Below are 22261 nucleotides of genomic sequence, written 5' to 3' on the forward strand. Positions count from 1 at the left end.
TTTCACTACTTGGACCCATAGGCGGTGGCTATACAGGTGGGTAGATGCGATGCCGCCAGGACAGAGGTACCTGCTGCCTCGGTTGCCTAAGTCCCCCCTTGCCCGGCGCGCTGGGAACAGGTACAGCAGAGGATGGCTGCAGAGGGCCTCCGGCAGCTGCGCAGGAGCGGGATGGCCGGGAATACAGGCAGAGCAGCGATGGCAGAGGGCTGGTTGGGGTTTGGTTGGGGTTTTTTTTTGGGTCTCTTTCCTTGCGATTATAGACAGTTTTCGTCTCTCACCTCGGCGGCTGGCAGGCTGTACGCACCGATGCGCTTCATTAAGGGCTTGATGGTGAAGGTCGGTGGGTGTTTGGGGTTGGTTAGGGGTTGGGGGTTTTTTTTTTGAATTTTTTTTTTTTTTTTTTTTTAGTTCTCCACTGGAACACCCTTCAGCAGAGAAAGTGGAAAAGCTGCCTGAAAGTAGGCCATAGCAGTGCCGTTTCCATAGAAACCAGTTCACAGCGTGCCGTGAGATTCACAAGCACTGGAGGTGCTTTTGCCCGCCGAGATGGGCTACAGCCGGTTGTCCCCGTTGACCCGGGTCCTCCGCAGTACCCTGCAGGGGGGCACAGAGAGGGGGGGACACAGCTGAGGCTGACCAAGGGATGATCAAGGGCAATGCTCCAGTGGCAAAAGCCACCCTGCAGGAGGAAAGCAGGGGCTCAACACGTCCCCCACACCAGGACAAAGTGCCACCGGCTGCAGGCTGGCAGCTCCTTGTCCCACCCTACTCCCACGGACCCCAAAGCAGTGACTCCCCCAAGGACTGGCACAACTTTCATGCTGAAATTTAGGGTTTCCATGCAGCAAACAAGGCTGCAGCTCTGCTCTGGGTTAGTGGGAGGCTGCGTTTATCAGCCTGCACCAAGGAGACTAAATGCTGGGCAGGGGGGGAGATGGGGGACAGGGGGGTGGTGTGTCTCATGCTGGGAAGAGCTCAATGAGCACTGGCATACCTTCGCTCCCGGCTCTCAAAGTGGTCAGCTAGCTGCTCCTGCGACACACGGAAGTCCTCAAAGGGCTGCTGGTACCGCGACTCGAAGGACCCCTCTCTGCCTCTACTCGCTAGCAGCTGACTGGAAGCATCCCCTGCTCGTTCCCGTAGGGCTGAAGCACTGAAGAGGCTTATTTCACCATTTTCCTGCTTGGGTTGGAAAAAAAAAAATATAGTAAAGGGCTTGGGATTTCAAAACATGTGTCTCATAGTAAAGGCAGTCCTGCTGCAGGGCCCCGCTGCCCTGCGAGCTGCCACACAGGGTGTGCAGGGCTCACGCGGTCTTGGGGTTTGCAACATGCAGCTGCTCTGTCTTTAACAAACATCGCTGGCTCCCTCCAACATTATTTTAAATGAAGAAATAAAAGAAACATCTGTCTCTGAAAGAGCTCTGCCCTCCGCTTATGCCAATGTGGATGGCCCCGGGCCAGCCGGGCTCCATGATACTGAGCTATAACTTCCCCGCAGTGCAGACAGGGACTGGGACGGAGCAAATCCGCCTCCTTCAGCTTTTGCTGAAGGGATTTCCAGGCCAGTCAAATGCAGCCCAGGCAGGACCCTGCCTGAAACACCCCGGCTCGCTGCAGGAGGCGAGCCCGGCACTTCCCATCCTGCCAGCCCTCCGTGCATCACTACACTGCAGTGCTGAAAACTTGGCCGTCCCGCATGCACTCAGGTCAGGCAATGCAGAGCTTCGCTGCACTGACCTGCCGGCAGTGCAGAACTGTGCTGCTGCAGGGGTGAGTGGAGCAGGACGCTCTCATGTCCTTACCTTGCTAGGGAAAATGTCTATCTTGACAAGCAGGGAAGCCAGCTCCAGGTTCTCGCTGTAGTTGTTCTTCAGGGGTACAGCTCGGAAACCTACAGCAGAGACAGCCCCGGCGTTACTCGCGGCACAGGCCACGACTGACCTGTCCTCACTGACAGGACGTGTCAGTCCCCTGGCACAGAACTCAAGGGGATCTCCTCCAACCCCCCAGCTCTCCTCAAGTGGCAGTCGGCCCCAAGGGATGTTAGCAAATGGCTTCTTCCTTCCTTTACCTGGCTGGGGATGTGACCTGTCATGAGGACAGGAGGGACTGAGCCAGCCTGGGGCCTGACAGCATCCTCCTGTGAAACTCAGTGTCTCCCTGGCTAACGATGCAATTAGCAAACTGGTGAGGACCACCATGACACCCCCTCCCCGCTTCCCCGAGCGCTTTACCCGTCTTCAAGCCTTTCACCAGGAAGGTGGCCTGAGCCAGGAAGTTCTCATCGCTGAACATGTCCTCCTCATACACCACGAAGCGGAGGAAGGCAAAATCGGGGTTGCTGACCTGAAAGTGGAACTGCTTCGGGGTCCAGAGAGGGTTCAGGCCGTTGTCCGCTAGTCAGAAAACACTGTCGTCAACGGGCAGCCCCCGCCGAGCGCCGCCATGGCTCACACCACGGTCAGGAGTGGTGGGGCCTCCCTCTCCCTTCTCTTCGCTAACCCACTCACCCACGATCTCAGTTTTCTGCTTGGCATTGTCGTACTCGGCGCCGGACACCTCCACCTCCACGAAGGGACAAACGATTCCCCTCCCATTTTTGGGAAGTTTGGGAAGGTGGCGGGCCCCCAGGACCTGGGCAGAGAGCAGGAGAGACTCGGTAAGAGGAGGGAAAAAACTTTGTTTGCATACCAAGACATTTTCCTTCCAAATAAATCACCCTGGCTCTGCTAACTGGAGAGAGACGAGACACTGACAGCCAGCCCAGCCCAGCCTGCCTCTCAGAGAAAAACAGTTCCCACCCCTGGAAGCTGCTATGGTGTTACCGATCGCTGATTTGATGTGTAAGCCATAAAAAAAGGCAGCTGAACTGCCCCAGGTTCCTGTCTGCTGCCTGCACAGCCAGGCCTGGGACCACAGCATCCCTCCTCCAGCCTGCCAACAGCTGCCAAGCCGAGCCGCCTTCCCCTGCCTGGAGAGCTACACTGGACACCCCCTTCTTTGCCCAAACTTCTCGGCCCTCCTGCCTCAGCTTGAGGATGAGAAGGAGCTGCTCTCTGCTGCTGCTCTGCCTCCTGTTCGTAGCACAGTCTGTGCTCAGCGCAAATGACAACCTGCTTCCTTGCAGGAGAAAGAAATCCCAGCTCCCTCTTGCCAGTGGCCATATGTCACTCCAGCGTGCTGTCGGCACGCTGCTGTTGCAGGGGAAGGACGCGCTGCCAACGCTGGATCATGTGCTTTGAGTCATGCTGGGCTCGAGACGGCTTCTCCGTCCGTGAAAGCTGGCTTTGGTGGGGACATCGGGCAGTTTTGCCAGAGGACAAAAGGCTGAGCCCGTCTCTTAAAGGAGACAGTGACAGGCTACCGCACAGTGACTCGTGACACCTGGTGGCTGCAGCTGCATCCCAAGATGCAGGAAGAGTTTGGAAAACAGACGGTGCAGGGCAACGGTGCCAGGGATTTTTAGGAGGACAGTGGATACGGGGTCAATGGTGCAGATGGGACGTGATGGGGTGTCCTCATTGAGAAGGGCTGTGGCTCTCTTAGGTGGGATCGCTCCAAAACAGAGGTGGCCTCAGAGGAGCTGCAGTTTGTACGTGTTGTCAGAAACCTGTGAGCAGCTACAGGCAGGATCTCCGCTGTCTCCTCCCCAAGGTCTGCCTGAGCTGAAGGGACTTGTAAAGGAGACTGCTGACCCACAGCTCGGCTCCAAGACCACTAGGGATGCCTGTACAGCCTTGTGGGACAGCTGCTGGTCCAAACATGAGAGCCATCTGGTTTGGCACAGCCAGAGCCTTTCCATCCCTCCCGGAGCTTTGTCTGGTGAGCTGTCCCGTACCCCTGGAGAGCCTCTGCTGTGCAGCTCCGGGAGCTGGCAGAGGAACGGTCCAGCCCCAGTCCCACCATCCGGGAAGAAAAAGATTCAATGAGCATCCGCAGCCCATACTTCGGTACCCCCCACCAGCAGCCCCCCCCTCCCTTTATCATCACCAGCAGAGCAACACAGAAACGGGCTGAAAAGTCCACTCCGACCTCGAGCATCTTCCCGAGAGGGGCCGTGAGCAAGGGGACACAGAAACATCAAGCCCGGAGCAATTGAGTGACAAGGAGGGGACAAGGCACAGCTCTTGTGTTATCCCGTTAGGAGCCATCATGCGCTCGGGCAGTCCCGGCCAAGTTCTGGGGACAGGGATGCCACCTCCGCGGCTCGTGGATGCCACCTGCCGGCACGGGGCCCTGGGTGGGAGGGGTCCCGGGGGGGGCACCCAAAGATGCTCCCGCTCCTCCTTCCCAGGCACCCGGGGAGGTTGGCGGCACTTCCCTCAGCAGCAGCCATGGGTCTCCCCCTTCAGTGAGGGCTCTTCAAGCCTGCGCTGCGAGACAGCTCTTAGGCAGGGGCTGAGGGATTTGGTGAGGAGCAGCCGCAGACAGAGGCCAGGAACCCAGAAAAACCATTATAACACCCCAAGCTCGGTATAACCACCCGGATCCGACCCCGTCTTCCTCCCACGCTGGGAGGAGGTACTGACCTCAATGGAGATGGAGAGCGGCTCAACCCCCCGCAGTGTGCTCTTGTCGAAGGGGTCAAAGATGTCATCCCGCATGTTGGTCGGCTGCAAGACGTACCCACACTGGCCGCTGGACATGAACAAGGCCTGGTTCATCTGCATGGGCTTGTCTGGAGAGCACAGGCAAGAGATGGAGGGAGGAGACTCTGTGCCCTTTCCACAAGCCAGATCACCTGGATTATTGGTGCCTCGCGGTAAGCCCTTTGCAAGGGGACCTGGCCCATCCCTTGGCAATGCCTCGTGCACCATGGCCTCATGCAGCCTGTGCACGTGCTGGGGCCATGGGGTGACTTTCTCACGCACAGTCTGCCCAACTACCCTGTGCTCCATGGGTCACCTCCTTCTTTTCCTCCCTCTCCTTTCAGCTTTCCTTGTGCTGGCTCTAGCGTTTGCCAAACCGCCCTGCGAGATGCTTGAATTCACAAAAGGTATGAAAAAGCCAGCAGGAAAAAAGAGGCAGGTAGTTTTCTGGTGGGTTGGTGAGCTGAACGGGTTCACAGCAGGGTTTGGCAACGGCCAGGGAAAGGGGAAGGCTGGACTGCACGGCAGGAGCAGGAGTGGAAGCTGGGGAAAGGTGAGCAGAGCAGTGAGCTTGACTCAGACCCTGCAACCAGCTGGTGTCCCAAGGCTGGGGCTGCACCGTCCCCTTCGGTACCTCCCCTGCCTGCCCTGCCTCTCACCGGGGACCTCGGGGGAACTCCCTGCTTCGTCTCCATTTCATCTTTTCCTTGTGGCACCACAACCTCCTGGCTCAGTGCAGCTCCCCGGGTCAGTCCAGCCCCCTGGAGCACATTTCCCCTGCGGCAACCACACGCCTGGACATGAACTCCAGGTCTTGCTCCCTGCAGAGCCCCTCCTAGACCTAGAGCCACTCCTAGACCCCCGTTTGCCAGGACCAGGTTAGCAGGGGTGCAGGCAGGTGGCTAGCAGGAGGCGCAGGGTACCCCAGGAGCCTGCCCACCTTCCCTGCCTGCTGCCCTCACCTGGGGTCTGGAAGTTTAGTGCTACCAGCTGGCTGCCGCAGATCCACATGGGCAGGGGGTCATAGTTGGAGGAGTCGAGGCGCTGGCCCTTGGGGTAGATGCGAGAGAGCTGCAGGCGGTTGTACTGCAGGAACTTCTTGCCTTTGATCTTGTTGACGTACTTTTCTGCTTTGGTCTCAGGGAAGGAGGACATGTCTCGGTAACAGGCCCTCTCTGTGCCGATTTCTGGAAGGAAACAGCACAGCATAAGCCAGGAGCACATTCCCTTTCCAGACACTTCCACCACCCCAGGCGCCTTCCTAACACCATCCTCTCCTCCCTTGGCTCAGCCACCACCAAGTTGTGCAGACCCTGCTCTGCCCTGGCAGGTGTTTGCCGGGTGCCCAACACTGATGGCTGAAAGCATCGAAACCGCTCTCGGTGATCGGGCATGATGCTCCCCAGCCCCACTCCCTCAGCAGCTGCTCTAGATGGTGACAGATCCCAGCAACAGAGGGATGGGGAGGGGAACTTCCACCCTCTGGAGAAAGACATTTCTGTCTTTCTAATGTAAACTGGTTCCAACTTGCTTTGGACACCTGCCCTCTGCTGAGATCTAGCCAAAGCAGCACCTTGGGGCACACCGCGGGGTCTGTAACACCATGGTGACTGCCTGCAGTGGCCACCAGACTGGCAGATGCTCACTCTCTTCGTCGAAGGGCACAGGTCGGCAATAGACCACCAGCTCCGAAAGCTCCAGGGCAATCTTCTTCCTCCTCTCCATCATCTTCCCTTCAGAGAGCTGCCAAGAGAGGGAGAGAGAGGTGTCAGGGCCAGGTGGGAGCAGCGGCATTGGATAACCCAGCTCACCAACTGTGGTCAACGGCAGCGCTGGCCTGGTGTGACCGTTCCTGCCCACACTGTGGGAACCACTAGCAGGTCTGCTGGGTCTGCACTGGGGGGACACCACAGAAGCACCCATGGGAAGGGCCCTTGGTGGGTCCTACCTCCCGCCTGGAGCAGGACTGGCACTGGTACCAGAGCAGGGCAGCTGTGGCCTTGCAGCAGAACCTTGCCACCCTCCACAGATGGAGATCCCCCACCTCCCGAGGCTGCAACACCCTCCTGATGGACCACTCTTCCCAGATGTCCAGCCTGAGCCCCTCAAGCCACAATGCATGGCCACCAACCCTTGCTATATTGTCAAAGATTACTCTGGCTTTATCGTCTTTGTAACAGCTCTGCCAGTTGTCGCAGGCTGCCATCTCACCCCCGTCCCCAGCCTCCACCTCCTCCTTGGCTCCTGGAAAATCCAGGACTTGGCAAGGAGATGTCTCCCCTGCCAAGGGCTCTCCAGACTCACCCGTGCATCAGCTGTCTGGGCTGCCTCCCGAATCTTCTTCACCCAGTCCAGCAAGTCCTCGTGCGTATCAGCTGCTACATCAAGGGACAAGCGCGACACCGAGGCCATGCTAATGGAGAACACGAAGAGGCGGTTGTTCTTCCCCTCGGGGCGGATGGCTGTGTGGGGAGAGGGAACAGAGGGCAAGGTCACAAGCAGATGCTGAGCCAAGTCCTTCACACCACAGAGGGAGGAAGGGAGAGGACAGACACTGAAGGACTCTCATGACTGCCCCGGGACTCTTCAGCTAAGAGGAGAAGGTCCCATTTCTGGTCATTGGAGGCAACAGATGGAGCCCCGAAAGTGATAGGTGAGGATGCAGTGTATCCTGAGGGGTCTGAGAAGCCTCATGGGGCCTTTGTAATGCCCTCTTCCTCCCATTCCTGCATCTTCCTCCCATTCCTGCATCTTCTTCACTTTGTGCCCTGAAGTGCCCAGGTGGGAACAGCCACCTGGAGCACAACGTCCTCTGGGCTGCGGGGAGCTGAGGGACGGCAGAGAGCTGCAGACTGGACCCAGCTCGGCCAGCACCCAGGAGCCCCAGAGCCTGCAGCAGCCTGGCAGGGAGGCTGGACCACACGTATGCGAGGGAAGACAAATCCTTACAGAAAAGAAGGAGCCTACAAAATCAGTCTCAGCTCCTTGCCCATGGGGCGGCTGCCCCCTGAGAGCAGGCTCAAGGAGTGCTGGAGCAGCTCCTCGGCACTCCTCGGCTGGGGGGCACACGCCTGAGCCCCAAACCCCGAGGCACCCTCTGTGCTGGGAGCAGCAGTGGAGTGTGTCACTGCATGGCAAGCACACACCGTAGACAGGCATTCACTCGCAGCAGGCACAGGGGTGCTTAGAGACAGACGGAGACCAAAGCCCTTCGGCCCAGAAGACCCGCAAACGGCTGTAACACCCCCGACTCCTCCATCCCTCCCTGGCACTCAAAGGAGCCTACAAAATCAGTCTCAGCTCCTTGCCCATGGGGCGGCTGCCCCCTGAGAGCAGGCTCAAGGAGTGCTGGAGCAGCTCCTCGGCACTCCTCGGCTGTACTCAGGCTGCAGGGACACGCCTGAGCCCCAAACCCCGAGGCACCCTCTGTGCTGGGAGCAGCAGTGGAGTGTGTCACTGCATGGCAAGCACACACCGTAGACAGGCATTCACTCGCAGCAGGCACAGGGGTGCTTAGAGACAGACGGAGACCAAAGCCCTTCGGCCCAGAAGACCCGCAAACGGCTGTAACACCCCCGACTCCTCCATCCCTCCCTGGCACTCACCAATCTGGCAGGAGGGCACATCCAGGACACCTCCGAGCAGGTCTCCCAGGGGGCTGTTCTCATCCAGCTGCTGCTGGGAATGAAGCACAGGCAGGGTGGTGGTGGGCACGGCACTGGGCAGCGCGGCCGAGCGTGGGGGGCTGCGCACACGCACTCCTCCCCACCACCCCTCCTTGCTCTGCTCAGGCACAAGCTCACCTCCCGCTCCGGCTCGAGGCTGCTGGGACCAGTAATTTCCTCTACGTAGTTGGAAGGGAACCACAGCTGCTTCTTGCCACCATAATCTCCTCTCCACCTGGAAGAGAGGGAAGGGGCAGCGTCAGCACCCACTGTGGGATCCCAGAGCATCCTGACTGGGAGTCGTGGGCGACAGGTGGCTCCTCCATCATCTGCTTTTAGGGCTCGTGAGGCTTTGGGGCTGTGCAGCTTGTCGGCAATACCCAAACAGACCCAACCCTAGAGGGGACAAACCTTTGTATGGATGGTGACACCAAGGTTTGACTGTGTCCCTGAGGGAAAAAGGAGGCTCAGGACCAACTCACCAGCCTCCTTCCTGTTTCTCCACATTCTGGATGATGGCGTTTTTGGTGAAGGTGAGCTCGTCCTCCCGCTGTGCCTTGTAGTCGAACAGGGCTTTGACTGCACACTGCAATGAGGAGGGGTCCCGTGAGGCTGGCCAGCGGATGGTCACATGGACAACAAGCCCACGGGATGAGAGGTCACCTTCCACTGCAGACGTGTTTGCTGGGGGGGGCTGTGAGGCACGTCGTGTGCAGCCAGCATCCAACCCTGCTGCCAGAGGCTGCCAGACCCTAGCGACCCTTGCAGAACAAATCAGGGCCCCCATTTATGCCAAACCAGAGGTCACAAGTCTGGTGTGGCCTCACACAGGCACTTTCCTTTGGGCCAGAGCCACTGATGGGTTTAGTTTGAGGAGTTCAGAACAAGAGGCAGCCCAGTCTGGGAACCTGCAGGCTCAGCCTAGAGCGTGTCTTCCTGCATAGTCTAGAAATGAGTGTGCAAAATAATACAGCTCTTAGAAAATAAAGAGACACTTGCTAAACCCTCAGGCCCTGCAGGTTGTTTCATGCCAAGCAGTGAGAGCGTACCTTGAAGGTGGGCATGGGGTTGGCTTCCACGTAGAACCCGGGATGGCGTCCCTCGTAAAGGGCTCCGTAGTCCGGCTCCTGTGGAAGCAAAGGGCCAGAGGTTACAACAGTGGGTCTGCAGGAGAACAGGTCCCCTACCTTGGGGGAGGTAGGGAGAACACCCCAGGGAAGGCACAACACCAGAGATGATGTTGCACACAGCAAACAGATGCCCAGCCCACACTCCCTGCGGACCTGGCTCAGAGGGGCAGCAATAAATCTCACTCAAGCCAGTAAGTGTTTCCAACAGGGCATGAAGCCCCAAGAGGTGTGGACTGTGAAGCACAGAGACGGGTCACATACCACTACTTCAAGGCACCAGCTCAAAATGGACCTGTCCATCATCCTTTGGCTTAGCTCTTCCAACAGCTGCCCACACTCACCGCTGTCCCTATCTTCTCCAGCGTCTCCTCGTTGATGGGGTATCTCAGCTTCATCTTGCGGTACAGTGGGTGCTTTTCATAGTAGCTGATCAAGTCCACCAGGCTCTCGAACTCGGAGTTGCCGAGCAGCACAGTCTGGCCCTCCTGCTGCACTCGGCAGTGTTTGATCTTCCCTTCCGCCCTGGCAGGTGGAAAGACAGAGAGAAGCCACTTGGTGCCTGGCAAGAGAGGGGTCTCTGCCAAAATAAAGGCACCCAAGCAAAAGGTGCCCCTGGGCTGGCTGCTGAGCGCAGCCATCTCCCATCAGAAGACGGGAGATGGAGGAGCAGGGTCCTAAAGGCTCTCACGGGGCTGTAAGGCTTATCCAGGGTCATCCAGGAGAGAGAAGAGCTCTGGGAGGGCTCATGTCAGGCTCACGTCCCCTCTCCTGCTCTTTCACACACTGCAGCATCCCAGCTCCACCTCCTGCGCCCACCACCCTTCTCCCAGAGACGCACCGGAATGAGATGGCGTAGGAGCTAGGCTCACTCCTCTTGCGCACCAGGAAGGCTCCGTCGCGTGGCACCCTCATCAGCATGTGCTCGGCTTGGGCCCGGGTGAGGTTGGCGTGGTACCACCTTTCAGGAAAGACATGTCACTGTGCACGGGTCTTCACACATCTGGCTCATCCCACACCTCTGCCATGCCGTACTGTTTCCCCTCCAGCCCACAAAAGACTGCCTTGAATCCTCAAAAGGAGGACAGGGAGCTGAGATCATCATATATGTAACGCTGCAACAGGGCTGTCTTCTCCTTTCTGTGGGACAGGCAGGAACAGAGCCATTTGGTGACACGCGGCACGGGTGACGCTATCCCAACCAAGCCCAGCACCTCCTTTCTTTGCACTGAGCTTCCAAGACAACCAGCTCCATCAACAACGAAGCTGGCCAGCATGGCTGCTGTGACACAGAGAGCTCCACGGGGAGTAAGTGGGGACCAGAGAGCTCCAGCAAGGAAGGAAGGACTGCAGCAAGACCTGGGAGGGTTTCCCATGGGCTCCCAGCTGCCCAGTGGACACAACCCACCCTCCCCAAACATGCACTCACTCTTTGCTCTCATGGGCATTGGTCTGCGGCACCGGCTCCGTCAGCCTCATCTCAAACTCGTTGCACCTCAGTGGCACCTCCTGGTAGTGGGTGATGAGGTCGTAGAGGCTGTCGAACACCAGGTTGTCCGTCAGGAAGAACTTGGGGCTGCCAGCATCCTGCCGTGAGTGGATCCGGCAGTGCTGCACTTTCCCGTTGCGCCTGTGGAAGAGGGAGGGGGTAAACCGGGGTCGTCTGTGGAGATTTTGCATCTGCCTCAGGCACAGCTCCAGCCTGGACGCGGCATTCCTGCCCCACAGGAGACCCATCTGTGCAAGGGTCCCAAGGGACTTGACCCTTCTGCACTGGGACAGTGAGTTGACATGATGCTGGGGCACAGAAAAAGGGGAGAAACCTGCTCGCAGACCACTGGGGAATGGAACTGCACCACTGAAGATGGCGTCAAGATGAAGACTACCCCAGGAGCGACACCAAGCAGCGGGCTGGCGCCTGTGGCCCTCACCAGAAGGAGAGGGTGTAGTCTCCAACAAAGGTCTCGCTCTCTCTGACGAGGAAGGAGCCGTCGGGGGCCCCTGTCTCGATGCAGTACTCCGTCAGCAGCCGCTCCGCGATGTGCCGCCCGTCGCGTCCCGCTCCCAGCTTGCCGTGAAACCACTTCTCTGTGGAGTGAAGCTCGGTGCTGTTGCTCACCTGGCAGGGGGGAAAACCCACCGTCTTGGGTTACTGAGGGCAGGCTCGTGGTGCCGGAGTCTGCTCTGCTCAGGGGTCTTCCAACCAGCACCAGGGAGTTTCTGAAGCAGCTCCCACCCTTTCCACCACAGGATCTCCCCCTGAAGTCAGCTGGCAGTGGAGATGGTCAGCCCCTTGGGCAGTCAAGTCCTTTCTCTAGGGGAACAACTCACCATCACGCAAGGCAGCCCTCACCTCCTTTTGCTCTTCCTCATCCTCGTTTCCTTGGTCACTGGTTGTCTCCCCAGAGTAATAGATCTTGCTGCTGGTCAGGACAAAGTAATGTGGGTTCCACTCCTGCAAGGAAACAAACTCTGGGCAAAGAGACCCCCCTGAGGAAGCACCAAGCTGGCCCACCACCCACCCGTGGGACCTTCCCTTCTTGATCAGTACAAGCAGTGAGGGGTGATCGGGTTTGTGAAGGACAGTCACTGACAACAATGATTTCAGTGGAGTCACAGGAGCTTCCAAGACATCTCCCAGATCCAAAGCATGGGTTTATCAGTAGCAAAAAACCGGCATGTGATAGGTCTTACATACAAACTGGCTGCAGATCACACTGCAAACACCCCAGCACATATTAAAAGGAGATGACCAAATGAAGAGCAAATCAAGGCAAAAAGAAAACTCTCGGCATGGATTCAGCACGGGGGATATCAGAGATGAGGATATCGGAGATGGTTATGCAGCTTTACCATTGCACTTGCCCATTTTCCAAAAACCTGTTTCATTCGCACGAGACTTTGCCTGACAGATCCTCAGCAAAGCAGCTGAAGAAGTGGACTGTGTATAAGTAAATGCACACAGTAAAATGAATGCTCGGTGCTTTACAAAGCAGAATGCTCGTTTAGGTGTGTTAAGTGTGTAGGCACTTGGCAGGAGGCAGGCAGGTCTAGAAATGCAGGCCATCACTAGGACTTACTGCAGCAACAGATAACAGGCTATACGGATTACACAAGAGCAGCTGCAGTGCATCAGCCCAGCGCTCCCTCTAGCTCAGCCTTCTGCCTCTAACAAGGGCCAACAGGAGGTGCCTAGGGAAAAGCACAGGAGAGAGCCAGCATAAAAACTCCCCCAGCCTTCAGAGACTCCTGAGAAACAGGATAGACCAACAGCCTCTGAGATCATTTGCACCACAGCCCTTCCTTCCAGCACCACACAGTGCCTTAGGGAGTTACCATGTCATTTATGGAGCCCACAGAGCGGGGCCAGGGTGACAGTGGCAGAGAGAGACGTACGTGATTGATGGGGTCTTCCAGGTAGAGGATCCCGTTCTTGATGGAGTTGCTGATGTCGTTCTCTGAATACATTACGGATGCGGGTAGCTCCTCGTAAGCACTGCCCTCTGCCAGCTTCTTGTGCTGTGGGACGAGAGAGCGGGTCAGGCACCTTGAGGGAAGCAGGTACCCAAAAAGCAGCATGGATTTCCTGGTGAGCAACCCTAAAACTCCAGATCTGCTGCAGTGGGTTCCTCCAGACTAGAAGGACCAAGGTAAGACCCGTGCCACAGAGATTATCAAATAGCACTAAAGTCCCACCCTTTCTTCCCAGAGGTGATTTCTGCAGCAGAAATACCAACATCCCCCAAGCTCCTCAGAAAGGCAGCACCCAACTGCTGAGCTCATTTCCCAGCAGCTCCTCTCAAGCAAGAGCGCTCTTTGTCTCCATTTGTTTCTAGCATCAGGTCTCCATTTCCACCTCATCCACTGTCAACCAACCCCTTTCAGAGGTAAGAGGCTCCCCTTGGTCCCACACCCTCACCCCATCTGCCCCCGTTCTCTCCACTTAGGAGCCTTGCTGGGGAGTTCACCTTGATGAGAATCTTCCTCTTGAGCTGGTTTGGAGAGGGAAGGCCGTCAGCAGAAATATCTACTGGTTTGGTCAAGAGCATGTCCCCAAAGACCTTCTTGAAATTCTGAGCCATGTTCCTCTGCTGAGCAATGCTGCAGTGGTCCTCAATGGACAGAATGACGGGGAAACTGAGAGGAGGAAAAGAGCCGTCAGTACCAGCGTGGTGTCTGGATGGAACCAACACCTTCTGAGCCCTGTTTCAAAACCGGGCCTCTGTGCCCTCAAAGAGCAGTTTGCATCAACAGTGATCTGTGCTGCCTTGAGCGTTCAATGTAGCCCCCATACAAAGGTGTCCCCAGCGCTGCTGGCAATGCACGGAGTGGAGAAGGACCGGAAAACTGCTGGGGTTTACCCAAAATCTTCCCTCCCACAACTTTTTTCTGGGTGAAATCTCCCCTTGGCTGGGAGACACAACATGCTTTCTTCCCACCGAATCCCCGGCACACGGTCTTGTGTGGGGTCTCTGGATAAAGGTGGGCTCCACTTTGCTACAGCCTTGGCTCTACCCTCTCTTTGCCTTCCTGGCAGCTCTGCTAGCTGAAGTCCAGGTCCCTGCTGTACTCACTCGGAGCTGACAAAGGCATGCTCCTTGATAGTGACCAAGACGTCAGAGAACTTGATCTTGGTGGTTAAGGTGTGTCCATGGTAGATCACCGGCATGCCATCGGGACCGTCCCAGCAATCCACTGAAAGAGACCCACAGGGGAAACTTAGCCCAAAGGCTGGAATATAGGCAGGACACGGACATGAGATGGACTGAACTACATGTTGCTGGGAACCGCGTTGGATGGTAATAAAGGAGTGAGGTGAAAGTCCAGATCTTTCCGGAGGACCAAAAGCTCGGGCACGCACCACCCAGTCCCACAAAGCAAACGACCTCAGCCCTTTCAGCACATCATGGTGACAATGCTGCCACCGGCACGTCAACCTTCAGCCCTGCCTTCCACGCAAAGCCTTCCCTGACCACCGCAAGCTATCGTGATGACGGAGAGGAAAGTGCCGGCTCCGGGTACTCACATTCGATACAGCGGCATCCCATGCGCAAGCAGCGGGCGTACGCCTCCAGCGAGGACTCGCTTGAGAACTGATCCCCCGTCAGGTACCTTTCACGTGAGAGAACACATCAGCAAAGCAACACACTCACCATGAGCATGGATGTCTGCTGGGACATCGCGGACCTGCCTCTGTGATGTAAGGAACGGCGAGAGCGATTTTCCCCCAGACCTGCCATCTTCCCCAGGTGAGGGGTTCAACTCTGCCCCTACTGCAAGGGGCTGCAAGCACTACTCTGAGGTCCAGCCTTGCTGCTGGCTCTTGAGATAAGCCTCAAAGAGCGATATCAGCATTGGCGCCACAAAGAGCCCCCTGCACCCGCCAGAAGCAGCCTGAGAGCAGAGTTAGACCAGCTCTTGCAGGCAGACAGGAGCTCGCTGCCTGCCCTCCAGGCTGTCAGCTGGCTTAGGCTCTTGGCCCTTTAAATTTGGGCTAAGGTGCTGCCACTGCGTCCCATGAACGGGGAGCACAGACAGAGCCTGTCTCCAAAGAAAGCAGTTCCTGCAAGATTCTTCTAGCAGCAGAGAAGGAAAATGGCCAATTTCAGCCTGCCAGGTTTTTATGATATCTGTCCTTAGAGACTGTGGAAGATGACATCGCTAATGGTACGAAATCGCCAGAGTGACAGCCCGGGACCTGAAAGCACAGTCTGTGCAGATGTGTGCTGCTGGCAACACCAGAGCAAAACACTGATGGTTAAACCGTGCAGGAGGACTGGGGCACCAAGAGGAAGGTCTCTGATGTACTGACCCCGGGTTGGAAAAGCCTACTTGACCCATCACTGGGATCGGGCAGAATCAGGAGAATCCCACCCTGGCACAGGGGAAGAGGACGCTGGGAGCAGAGGGGTGGAGAGAGCCATCCCCTAGTCCTTACGTGTTGTGTGAGGAGGAGATCCAGTAATGGGAGAGGGGGTTGTTCATGTTCTCCAGACACACCATGTCCAGTTGCGAGTTCCAGATGCTGTTCTCTTTGGAAAACAGGAAGGTGAGAAACTGCTCAGGAAGAAACAGAAGCGTGTTAATGATGCGGAGGAGCCGGGCGCTGTGGTTTAGCTTCACCCACATCTCACCCCCCGTGTCAGCAACTACCGAGCAGGTAGCTATTTTCTAAGGTCAGCACAGACTGACCAGAGGCAACCAAGAGAGCACACAAGCTACCTGACCCAGCATGCTTGAGTAACCATAGCTTAGGCATTGCCACCTATCCTGTGAGCTGTGCCAGATATCTGCGTACAAATCCTTTGACCCAGCTGGAGACAAATGAATTGCTCTGCATTTTATTTTGCAGCTCACATGGCAGGCAATAGCTTACTAAGGCCATGTGGGTCAAAGGACCTTTGTGTGGGAGTCGGTCCAGAGTGCCAGTGACATGGTCATCTCCAGTTCTTTTTATTTTTTTGTTTTCAGCTCTTCTTGCTTTGAAAAGATCCTTACGTGCCCCAAAGGGGCATTAAGCCAAACGCAGCCCCTCTCCTCCTCCTGATGAACTGCCCGATGAGCACTCCCAGCCGCACACATTCAGCACAAGAAGAGAGCCCAGAAGTCATTCCCTTCGCCAACCGGCTCTTGTGCAACATGGTGACCCACCACGTTCATCTCATACAGCGATGCAGCTTACAGGAGCTGTGATCCTTTAAGCACTGCCACCCCGCAGTGAAGACACAGACAGCAGAGCTGTCACACCGCAGCACACATCGCACTGGGGATGTCACACCCTACTCCACCCTACTCCACCCACGCTAGCGTTCAAGGTGTCTTACTTCATCCAGGGAGAAATAAGGCTCGTCAATCTCCCTCAAAGGGTCTCTCAGAAAGTTGAACATGAATTCCTGTACCTGAAGGGTATCTGCAGCCCAGAGCTCCTGCAAATCCCAAGAGAGACATAAAAAAGAAACCATTTCAGAAAGTATTATTCAAAATCACGTGCAGCTCATCCAACTAGAAGCTTTAACCATTAAGGAGGCAGTTTTTAATGCAAGACCATCTCTGCCAGGAATTCAACTGTCAGCACAAATGCCGGATAGCACACAACTGCAGAAATCTGCCCTGTTTCTAAGTGGTCTTCATTTTCTCAATGCCATGCATTTTTCTCTCCGATAGCTCCTTTGCACACATCTGCCATCCCTCCTCCTTCGGCAGCAGAAGCCAACTCGGCTTCCTTTTGCTTCTCTCTCTCCCTGAGTGTCTTTCATTAGGCCATCAAAACAGCTGCGTCTCCCTGCTGGTTAACTCTCCGCTCGCTGCAGACCATGGGCAGGGAGGTGGTAGTGGGAGACGTGGAGGACGGTGCAAAGCAGGAGGCCCCATGCTCTTACGCGAGGCACGGCAGTGCTTTCGCGAGCCAGCCCTGTCCTCTTGGAGAAGGAGACCAGCAACGAGACAGGAGCCTGGCAAAAGTCGAAATAAAGGGTGTGCGCAGCCCGCAAATGCGCTGCTTGCGCCTGCACGCATGTCCGAGCGTGCATGCTGTGCTTGCTGAACGACCTAAGATCGCTTTTAAATGGAAAGGTCAGCAACTGAATTGATCGGCTGCTCCTCAGGAGCTGCTGAGACCTCCCAAGCAGACAGGATGGACCATGATGCTTCGGCTGCTGCAAACCTGCAGTACCAGCTGAGGCCACAGGGACTGGGTAAATCTCCGCTGACCAGTTCCTCCCCCCTGGGACCTCCACTCCTCTCAGATCTTCTGCTCTCGGTCCCTTTTCTGACCAGGGTGCCTGGCTGAGGCCAGGTTTACCCTCACCAGCGCTTCCCCTGCATCACCTCCTGCTCCAGGAAGGATGTGCTCAGGTTGTGGCTGTGCCAGGCAGAGCACCCCATGACCAAATCATCCCAGCTCCATGGCAAGGCTACCCTTGGAGTACCGGATCCCTACCGATACCGGTGCCTACCCCCTCATCCCTCCCCTGGGCCTGTGTTGAGCTCACCCTCTGGTACTCCAGCAAGAACTTCTGCAACTCCAGCAGCGACACCCTGAAGTGCTCAGACCTTTCTCCACCCCTGAAAAGCAGAGAGAGAAAAGCTTCGGTCACTCATGCAGCACATCACGACCAACTGTTACCAGCATCATGTGAGATGCCATCTGCAACCACCACGGCACGTGCAAGCATGATGTGCCCCAAGCAAGCAGCGCCGCAAGAGCAGAGCGGGATGAGCAGAGAGAGCCGAGGAGGGCACGACAGCAAACACACAGCAGCTGAGATTGTATGTCCGCATCTCGGAGCCAGAGGCTGCTCCAGGAGCAGACTAGGATTCACACTGCCAAGGGTACGACAACGTGAAACTCTGGTGAAGGGCAGCAAAAATCATCAGAGGGACTGATTTGTACAAAAAAAAATAGAGGGTCTGGCTTATGCAAGAGTGAAAAGAACTAAATAGGTGCAGGGCAGTCAAGGGGTGTTTGTAGACAGAGCTACAGGTATCCAGAGGACACGGACTCAAGGAGGCAGGGCAAGGAATGAAGGAGGGAATCATTTGTAGCTGATTGTCTCAAAAGACTTGTCCATGAACGTACCAAGCCGCAACGGACAGCCAAGGGCCATGCTGGGGACTAACACCAAAAAACCCAGACATGGACTGGGCAGTGCTGGCTGCCCTGGGCAGAGGGATGAACCAGATGGTCTGCTGAGGTCCCTGCCAACTCTCTTCTCTATGGTTATAAAAAAAAAAAGGGGAAACCATGGGGAATTACCTGTACAAGTTAACGCGTCTTTCACTCTTTAGCTTCCATGTCTAAATTCAAGCTCTTTTTATCATGGCTGAGATGTGCACAGGGCAGGGACACCACAGGCACTGCCTGGAGAGGAGCCAGTGGGGAGTTCACTGGGCACAGCCTGCACAGTCCCTGGCATTGTGGCCAACTAGCACCAACCACGAGGATAACCTTTGGGTTATCCTGATGGCTCAAGGTCTGATTACTTCACATAAACCAACTGACCGTTTTTGGAGGCAGCTGACCTGAGCTGGATCTCAGTGGGATGTCTGGGAGGGAGAGGGCCCTTACTGACCCGAGCTGAAGTGTCTACAGCAAAGATGCTTATTCAGAGTGCAGAAACGCAAGCAGCGCGGTGGCAAGCAAGAGGTGTGCAGCATTCCTCCTCCGCAACACGCCGCTGCAGGCACCAAAGCATGTTACGGAGCAAAAGAAAACAGCCCTTTCCCCAGCAAATACAGAGAATTATCCACCTTTCTAGGAGCGGGACATCCATCTGCAAAAGAAGAAGCACAAGCATTAGCTTTGCACTCGATCTCACCAACGTATGTGAAAGCACAAATTGATCAAGAAGGTAACGGGGATAGCAAACCAGCACTGTGCAGCTCTGCTTTCCTACAGCCATTGCTCACACACCACCTCCCCCATCCCCAGCAGCCCGAGCAGCCCCGTGCTAACCTGCCTAAAGCAATAACATCTTCACTCCCCGTCATCCCTGGCCCAGAGGTAGGAGACAAGAGCTATTAGCTGAGGGCAGCAGGGTTAAAAAGGCAATTAAGAGGGAATGCCCAGTAACAAATATGGTCTCTCCCTCCCCTTGCCAGCCCTGGAGAATTCAGCTCTTACCATTTTCTGGGCGCTGAACATCAGGCTGCGGTAGAGCTGTGCAAACTGCCCATACGTGATATCCCCGTTTCTCTGCTCCACGTCCTGTGGCAAAAAAACCCCCAGAGGTTTTAGAGGGGCCACAGGCAACTCTGCACGGCCCGAGGAGTGTCTCCTCCCACCAGGATTCCCAGGGGAAAAGGAGGAGGGAAAGGCCAAAACCTGGCCAGACTGCCTCCTACCTTCGCCCGTCTCTGCTGGGGCCAGTGGGACCCCGTAGTGCCCAGGACACAGGCACATCCTAAACAGAGTTACGCGATTCCCCAAGCTCACCCACATAAAGGCATCACGGTGCTGATTAAAAAGCGTTATCGTTTACTTGAATAGTTACAAAAGGATCATTTTAATTTTTGTTTGCAGGGAGCACCTGAAGTGTCTGGAAACTGCAAGACCCGAAGTGTGTGCTCCCCTTTGGATACACTGCTCTTTGGCCTTGGAGTTCAGCGCTGGTGGAAATGGCTGGTCATCACGAGATGACCCTTCGTTCCTGGGCCTGCAGCCATGCTGGCAGAGCCGGCCGCCTGTCACCCGGTGGCAGTGGGATGCAGGACCCGGGATGCAGGACCAGCTGGCCTCGCCGCCTGTCCTCCTGCACTCTACCCCACCAGGGCAAAGCCCTAGACCAGAGCCAGGAGCAGCGTGGGGAGCGGGGGAGGCAGGGTGGGGCAAAGTGAGGGTGCTGGCCACAAATGGGCCAGGGTGCGGCACCCAGTGGGAGCTGGCACCTCTTCAGTCACCGCCGTGGGTGGGGGCCCTCCCGGGAAAGGCTGGGAGCCTCTGTAATATGCAAACGTGCCGTGGGAGTTTAACCACCACCAGTTTTTGCTCAAAGGCAGGCAACGGGCTGCCGAGGGTCCCCAGCACAAAGGAGGAGAGCGGAGGGGTCACACACTCACCGTGAGTCTCTCCCGCAGGAACCTCATGTTGGGGACCCGGTAGTTGACCTGAGACAGCATGTTCTTCAGGTCCTTGGCGGAGATCCTGGCTCGGCACGGGGAAGAAGGGAAACATGTTCAGCAGGTCTGGGATGGAGGAATCTCATCCTGGGACCAGGACACCACATGCACCGAGCGGCTGTGCCCAATGCTCTGGGCACATCTATGTTGCTCTGCATCTATGCTGCACGTGGGGAGCAGAGAGACATGCTTGCATCCCAACGGGAGCTGCAAACACTGCTCCTGCAAGCTCCTAACACTGCAGGGTGAGTCCCAGCACCCTCAGCCCACTCGAGCTGATGCCGCAATGGGCACACAGTGCCTACTGCTTTATGGGAACGACCGGGGAGAAGCATTTTTCAAGTATCTGTGCCCTAACATGGATGCTGGGTGACCAAATCCCCTCCAAAACCCACTCCCTGGCCTGCAGAAGGAGCTGGAAGAGGGCAGGCTTTGCAAGTGGTTTGGACCCAGCTAATTTTATCCTAAAGAGAGGAAAAAAGCCATTTACAGTGTCTAGCCACAGGCACAGTGCTGCCACGTCATGCCCAGCTGCACTCCCCCAGCCACTGCCACACACACCGCTGGCACGGGGCAGCCAGCGTGGCTGTCCTCCTCCCGAGGCCCCTCGCGCCAAACGTGCCGGTTCCCGGACCGGGGAGGGCTCCGGTGCCAACCCCAAGCGGGATCCCGCACCCAGGTGGGCAGAGACAGGCAGCAAGGAGCCCTGGGCTGCCCCTGCCTGCTCCGGCGTTGTTCCCCCATGGGGCAACGGCCCTGCAGTGAGGAAAAACATGGATGACTCCCATCTGCAGGATTTAAGAAGCCGAGAGGTCTGCATGCAATCATTTTCTGGCAGCTCCTGCCTTAAAAGCAAGTCCTCTGAGTCCGCCCCAGCAATCACAGATGCTGCTTTTGCCCCCCCACTGAGTGAGTGGGAGCCCAGGACCCTACAGGATACTCCCCCATCCTGTAAAGCATAGGGCAGGTCTGACCCTGGGAACGCTCACAGCTTTGGGGCGCAAATATAAATATGCCAGGGAAGATGTCCTGTGCAGAGGTCATGCTGTCATCTGCGGCGATGCGGAGGGGCAGTGTGAACCGTGTCTCTTTTACGCTCTCCCCTGGAAACAGGGTGATCTCAAATGACAGAGAAAGGAGGAGGGATGGAGGGAGCCCCAAGGAGAAACCGGCTGGTGTCAGGCGCTGCAGAGACGAGGGCCTCCACAGCCGGCGGGACACAGAGAGCCCTTGTTTCTGGGCTCAGAGCCGCGGGGGACCGGGATGCACGCACGTCCAGAGCAGGACCTGGCCCGGCTCCCATGCCGTGCCCAAGGCCAGCACCCGTCCGGCTGAGGACCGTGCAGGCAGTGTCCTGCCACTTGCTGGCAGGAAAAAAAAAAAAAAAAGCTGGCAAATGGCACCAGCCTCCCCTTCCCTCCCAGTTGTATGAGCTACAGAGCCAGCAACACGCTCTCAGCACGAGCGGCAGCTTTGGTATCTCCCCCCTGCACCTCCACCTCCCCCGGCAGGAGAAGTTACCCCTGGGGCTCAGGGTGGATGTTTTGGGGAGGGGAGCCTGTCCTTTCCCTTCTCCAACGCACCCAGCATGCATGGCCACGTGCAGGGTGCTGTGCAACCCCCAGGGCAGGGGAGTCCCAGCTATGGGGTCCTGGGTGACAGGGAAATGGGGCAATGTTGGGGGAGCGAGCCAGGAGCGTAATAGTGGCTCGTGAGAGATGCCCTCACGCGTCAAGGACCACAGCATGCAGCAGCTCTCGTGGGACCCCCGATGGGACACCCAGAGTCCCCAGGGCCACCCAGCAGCAATCCCCCCTTGGTGAGAGGCTGAGACTGCAAAAAACCTCTTGGAAAAAGAGCAGGAGGGGCTGCAGCAGCAGAACCAGCAGTAGGCATCAGGCTGGAGTCCTGCTGGAGCCAGCGCCCGGCTCCGGTGATGCTGGGCTGTTTCACAGGGAGGAACTGGACCATGGCACTGCTCGTCGATGTGACGGCACCAGGAGAGGCAAGAGCAAGCCCTGTAAAAGCTGTGACCAGCTTTTCCTTTTCTGCTTCGGCAGGAGGATGGGGCGTGGAAGGATTTTATTTACTGTGTGTTATTAATAACGTCAAAGTGTTGGAGACCTTGGATAAACAGCTCGGTAGTATTTTGAGACTAGAAAGTAAAAACCAAATAAATAAACTAATTTCTTCTACGGAAGTTTTTTAAGGTTTCATGACAAACAGGCCAAAGGACAGATCCAGCCCTCTCACAGGGG

The 22261-nt window shown here is 56.7% G+C and overlaps 1 protein-coding gene across 1 annotated transcript in view; it reads right to left on the bottom strand.

Annotated features, from left to right (window-relative positions):
- The window catches only part of PLCG1 (phospholipase C gamma 1), a 53811-nt gene continuing 31550 nt past the window's right edge, over positions 1-22261 (bottom strand). The window contains exons 5-32 of the mRNA XM_009275543.2: positions 19944-20028; positions 19009-19092; positions 18636-18658; positions 17378-17450; positions 16211-16312; positions 15325-15443; positions 14413-14498; positions 13961-14081; positions 13355-13523; positions 12783-12905; positions 11740-11841; positions 11318-11505; positions 10816-11016; positions 10228-10347; positions 9731-9911; positions 9309-9386; positions 8742-8845; positions 8398-8494; positions 8200-8269; positions 6899-7056; positions 6241-6337; positions 5557-5781; positions 4535-4683; positions 2516-2639; positions 2240-2401; positions 1808-1896; positions 998-1182; positions 1-597 (exon numbers count right to left, since the gene is read on the bottom strand). Coding sequence (XP_009273818.1) covers positions 555-597; positions 998-1182; positions 1808-1896; positions 2240-2401; positions 2516-2639; positions 4535-4683; positions 5557-5781; positions 6241-6337; positions 6899-7056; positions 8200-8269; positions 8398-8494; positions 8742-8845; positions 9309-9386; positions 9731-9911; positions 10228-10347; positions 10816-11016; positions 11318-11505; positions 11740-11841; positions 12783-12905; positions 13355-13523; positions 13961-14081; positions 14413-14498; positions 15325-15443; positions 16211-16312; positions 17378-17450; positions 18636-18658; positions 19009-19092; positions 19944-20028 — 3358 coding nt within the window. The 3' untranslated portion in view covers positions 1-554. The remainder of the gene's footprint in view (positions 598-997; positions 1183-1807; positions 1897-2239; positions 2402-2515; positions 2640-4534; positions 4684-5556; positions 5782-6240; positions 6338-6898; positions 7057-8199; positions 8270-8397; positions 8495-8741; positions 8846-9308; positions 9387-9730; positions 9912-10227; positions 10348-10815; positions 11017-11317; positions 11506-11739; positions 11842-12782; positions 12906-13354; positions 13524-13960; positions 14082-14412; positions 14499-15324; positions 15444-16210; positions 16313-17377; positions 17451-18635; positions 18659-19008; positions 19093-19943; positions 20029-22261) is intronic.

The sequence above is a fragment of the Aptenodytes forsteri genome, unplaced genomic scaffold (genome assembly GCF_000699145.1).
Source record: "Aptenodytes forsteri isolate BGI_AS27 unplaced genomic scaffold, ASM69914v1 Scaffold369, whole genome shotgun sequence".
Taxonomy (NCBI): Eukaryota; Metazoa; Chordata; class Aves; order Sphenisciformes; family Spheniscidae; genus Aptenodytes; species Aptenodytes forsteri.